At 41.1% G+C, this 5,522-nt stretch overlaps 1 protein-coding gene across 1 annotated transcript; it reads right to left on the bottom strand.

Moving 5' to 3' along the window:
* Positions 1–693: 693 nt before the first annotated feature.
* Positions 694–2,067, bottom strand: LOC143024555 (uncharacterized). The gene has a single exon (XM_076183367.1). The coding sequence runs from the start codon at positions 2,065–2,067 to the stop codon at positions 694–696; it is 1,374 nt and encodes a 457-aa protein (XP_076039482.1).
* Positions 2,068–5,522: the final 3,455 nt, after the last annotated feature.

Genomic DNA, 5,522 nt, shown 5'->3' with positions numbered 1-5,522 from the left:
GAATGGATGTAAAGACAATACTAACTTCTTAATTTTACTAGTAGAGCTTTCGCCTAACTTTAGGCATCTTCAGTACAAATTGGATACAAATAGTAAAGGTGACAATATATACAAAGAACATATGGATCATTAGGAGAGGTGGGAATTCGGACAGTTACTCAGGAGACAGGATCTGAAGCTCCGCCCGCTGGGTCAACGGTGAACCTATGCCTGTGATCTAAATACTTAGAAGTGGGAATGATAAATTGGTCGGGATTTTGTTTGTTCATGGTGGGGTTTTGTCTTTTAATGTGAAGTGCTTCTAAGATGAGAAGGCGCCTGTAATTTGATTCCTTTTGTAAAATGATGGTTCCTTCTTCCAGATCCTTCCTTGTGACTGGGGATTGATGTGTGTCAATGTGATGTTGTTTTATGGCTCCATTAGAAAGGTGAAGGGTGAGGCGTCTTGATAGTTTTGTTGTAGTCGACCCTATGTACTTTTCATTAAGGGTTTCACAGTTCCCTTTTTTACGTGTGTATTCGTACACAAGGTGGCTACATTGGAATACCGGGGTTCGCTGGCTAGGGCTATTCTTAAGGAGGAGGTGGGACGTTTTTCTATTCTGGTATCAAATGTTTATGTGGATTTTGTCGTCACTGTTGGAGGGTCTGACGTTTTTTCCGATGATCTTCCTGATGGGGTCCTCGTCTGCTTTATATTGGGGTGGACATAATGTTCTTGTAAAATATGATTATCTTTTGTCCTGTTTCAATGTTGTCGGTCGGGGGTCTGTACCATCTGTCCAGGTGTGTGTTGATGACATTTTGTACCTCTTTGTTTGAGAAACCGTTGTTGACCAGGACTTGTGTGATCCTGTCTAGCTCGGCATGGGTACGGTTCCAATCACTGCAGTGCGACAGGGCTCTTCTGACGTAAGCATCTATGGTGGACTTACGGTATCGCGATGGGCATTCACTGTTCCCGTTTAGGCAAAGACCAGGGTTGGAAGGTTTGGAGTAAACTCCGGTCTTGAAACTTTGAGAACTGGCATCGATCTTAACGTCCAGGAAAGGGAGTTGTCCGTTGACGCTGTTCTCTGTGGTGAAATTTAGACCAGAAACACGCTGTAAGGTAGTCTTTAGGTCTTCTAACTCCCTTTGGTCCCTTACGAGGACGAAAATATTGTCCACGTACCGAGTATAAATAGGAGGCTTACGGGTGGTGCTGAAAACTTCCCTTTCCACCATACCCATGAAAAAATTAGCAAAGAGGACACCTAGAGGTGAGTCCATCGCAACACCGTCAATTTGTCTGTACAGCTGTCCTCTGGGGCAGTAGAAAGGGGCCTCTTTGGTGCAGATTTCCAGTAATTGGCGTAAAAGTTTTTTGGGGATTTTTAATTTGGAGGTTTTGCCCTCAGGGTAGACTTCTTGTAGAATGTAATCAATTGTCCTATCTACATCTATATTTGTGAAGAGGTTCTCAACATCGAGAGATGCTGTGTCCCCTTCTGTATTGGCACCTTTGAGTATGGATAAGAAGTCCGCCGCAGACTCAATACAGTAATCTTTAGGAATGAAGGGAGTCAGGAGGCGATTCAATGTTTTTGCTAAATGGTAGGTAGGAGTTGGAATCTGAGAGATGATGGGACGTAAAGGGTTGTTCTCCTTATGGGTTTTGACGTTTCCGTAACAATATCCTGGGGCGTAATTACCAGAGAGCTTCTGTAGCTTAACTCCGTCGGCGCGGGCGTTAACAGCGTCTATGATTTTGTTAACCTTGGTCTTAAGGGATTCGATGGGATTTCTGGTAATTTTCTGGAATTTCGATACGTCTGCCAGCAAAGTATCGATTTTATCAAGGTACTCCTCGGTGGGAATGAGAACGAAGCAGGCAGCCTTGTCTGCTTTTCTAATGGTGATGGTGGTGTCTTCCTTCAGTTGCTTGGCTGCTTCTTTATGGCGACGTTTCAGGATTTTGCTGGTGTGGTTTCCTCTTTGAATACGTGCTTCATGTAAAATGTCTTCTTTGATGCCTTCGTCTAGAAGTACCTTGCCATCGATTGCCAGTTTGTGAAGGTCCGACATGAGGGTTTCAAGCTCTATCCGCTTTTGGAATGGGCGGCGCCTTTTATGGAGACATGGGTAAATAACTCAACAACATAGACTTTTCACAGAAAAGACAGAAAAGATTAATCAGTTACGATGTAACATCGTTATTTACCCATGTCTCCATAAAAGGCGCCATCAACGCTATCAAGGAAGCACTACAAACCATCGACGAAAATAGCCTACCGATCTGCAAAAGAGACTACATGCAGCTCACAGAAAAATGTATGAGATTTGGCTCTTTCAGATTTGACAACCAAGAATACCACCAGTTGGAAGGCCTTCCCATGGGATCTCCTTTGAGTGCAGTGGCAGCAAACCTCTACCTAGAGGTATTGGAGAGGGATCACTTTTTAAAAATCCTCCCAAAGGGTTCACATTGGCTAAGGTATGTAGATGATTGCCTATTCATTTCCCCTGCAGAGACAGTTGCTGAGGAGATTTTGTCAAAGTTAAATGAAGTAACTAATAATATACAATTCACTATGGAGATTGAGTCCCTTGGTCGCCTGCCTTTTCTCGACACGGAGATTATTAGAAAAGATAACAAAGCACATTTTAGAGTTTATAGGAAACCTACTAACAAAGATGACCTATTACATTTTTACAGTGCACATGACGAACGAACCAAAACAGGAGTGGTAATCGGTTTTTTCCTCAGAGCTCTGAGGATCTGCAGCAAGGAGTTCCTCGAGGAAGAAATCCGCCGCGTCACAAACACCTTCATATCACTGGGATATCCAGAGGGCTTACTATCCACTTCCCTAAGTAAAGTTCAAAACATCAGGCAACGGAGAGAACCAGTAAACAGACAAAACAAACAATACCTAGTCGTACCGGACTCAGAATTTTCACACACACTGGGGGATGCTGTACGCCCACTAGGACTAGAAATAGTGAATGACACGGGAAGGAGAATCAGACAACTAGTAACACCAACATCAAAAACAACAAACGACCTTAGCGTCATATATAGGATCCCATGTGGCAACTGTGACAAGTCATATTATGGTGAGAGTCACAGGGGCCTACATGCCAGAATAAGAGAGCACAAGGCGGACCTAAGGTACCACCGCCTCTCAAACGCGATGGTGGGCCACGTGGATCAGGAAGGACATCTTCCCGACTGGCAACAGGCAGAGGTAGTAAAGAGATGTCTATCAAAAAGACAAAGGAAGGTGATTGAAGCCCTATACATAACAACCAATGCCAACATCAACCAAAAAGTAGGGGATATAAAATGGGAAAAATTCACAGCTCAATACGCAGCCATAAGAACCTGCCCCAGAACAGCGCCCACATAGAACGACAAACTCCATCCGGTGCCCAAACGTCCGCGCTTCCTGGGTTGAGGGCTTGAGGCCGGTCAGTTCGTATTTTTATTTTTATTTTATTTTTATTTTTACTATATATTTCTTTGGCATTTATTTATTTATTCATTGTTTTATTCTTGTTTCATTTTATATTGCTTCATTTTAAATTAAATTACAATTTATTATCTTAAGTATAAACTAATCTATACCTTAGGTCATACAATGATGTGTCAAAGGGAACGTTGCCCACTATCACACTATTATTATTATTGTTATTATTATATTTTTATTCTGTCCGAATATGTTATTATCCATTTATTTATTTATTTATTATTTGCAGTACCATATGTAAAACTGTACCATATATGTATATGTATGTATTTTTTTATAACATTCTGTCACACAACGATATGCGATGAGATGTCATGTCACTTTAAATAAGCACATTTTTATTTATTTATTTTTATTTATATTTGTATTTTTATTTTCATTTTATTTCATTTTATTTATCTGGATATTTATTCTTTATATTATTTAATACTATAAGTTATCTTATGACACTTTTTAGGATTCCCACATTTTTACACCACTCACTTCACTTACACTGTTACATCCTCGATCAACATTCCACACACACCGGAGCTGTTTTATAATAACATCACAACAATTTATTGTATACTGTATTATCACTATTGTTCATTGTATTAAAAACCATTGTACAACCAAACGTAACCCACCTCCAAGGAGGGAACGCGGTCTTACTCAGACTATGTATACCGCCAGCTTCACTCCAGAGTCACATTCCTCTGAAGAAGCATAAAGCGAAACCGGTCAGGAATAAGCTCAGGAACTCGGAACTAGACCCGTGACTTCTTTTTCCACCTTCATCAACTTGTCACAATGTACCAACATATATATATATATATATATATATATATATATATATATATGTATATATATGTACATATATACATATATATATATATATATATATATATATATATATATATATATATAAAAGAACATAAGAATGAGGGAGACTACAAGAGACCATAAGGCCTAGACTAGGCAGCTCCGTATATATATATATATATGTGTGTGTGTGTGCGTGTGTGTGTGTGTGTGTGTGTATTCACTTGGTCTTGGTCTTTGGATCACGTGTTGGACTCGTGATCGACAGCTATTTCCCTCCTGGAAGAGAGCTCAGAGCTCGTAGGTCCGATCTATGGGTAATGCTATGACCTTGCACACACACACACCCCCAACGAGAGTTGGAGTAACACCCCTCAGCGCTGCGATACTGATATTATTTCAGCCCCGGGCGAGGATCGAACCCGGACCTCCGTAGTGGCAGGCCAGAGATCTAACCACAGCGCCATGAGAGGTGTGTGTGTGTGTGTGTGTGTGTGTGTGTGTGTGTGTGTGTGTGTGTGTGTGTGTGTGTGTGTGTGTGTGTGTGTGTGTGTGTGTGTGTGTGTGTGTGTGTGTGTTTTCAATCTATATCTCTCACAATAGGAATTGGCTAGGCACGAGAAGGGAACCTACTCCTTTCACTTTCCTTCCTTTCACTCACTCCCACCACACTTGGCCCTTTTAGTCCTCCCTACTGAAACCAGGCCAATATAGCTCATGGTATCCGGCCTGGTGATGGGTCAGTTAGAATACCAACTAATTTCTATCCGCGTGCTGTAAGAGGCATATTCTGGGTAGGCTGGCGCCAATCTCACGAGAAAGGTACAATGCAAATAAATTAATAGATAATTAAATAAAATAAGGAACAATAACCTAGATTGGATAGCCAAATGAAATAAAAACAGAATACTCTCCTACGGAGAGCTGCAAATTCACTTTGTTCCTGCGGACCTCCTGTAGTGTCGTTTCCAGTCAGGAATCGATTTGGCTCGATTTGCATCCATGTGTGCATTTCTCCTCGGAAACTGTCAGTATCTATCATTCTAAAACAACTTACGAATTCTTAGACTTTTCGTCCCTCCTTTTATGGGGGGGGGGGGGGGCTTTTTTTTTTTTTTTTTTATCTTCTATTTATTTGTTCATTTATTGTCACTCTTATAATAGCTTGAAGTAATTCTGCCAATGCCCCATTCTGTACTTTTTCGTCAG

This window comes from Oratosquilla oratoria, chromosome 4 (genome assembly GCF_046742065.1).
Source record: "Oratosquilla oratoria isolate Oo_2021 chromosome 4, ASM4674206v1, whole genome shotgun sequence".
Taxonomy (NCBI): Eukaryota; Metazoa; Arthropoda; class Malacostraca; order Stomatopoda; family Squillidae; genus Oratosquilla; species Oratosquilla oratoria.
This window is presented reverse-complemented; position numbering and strand designations above follow the sequence as displayed.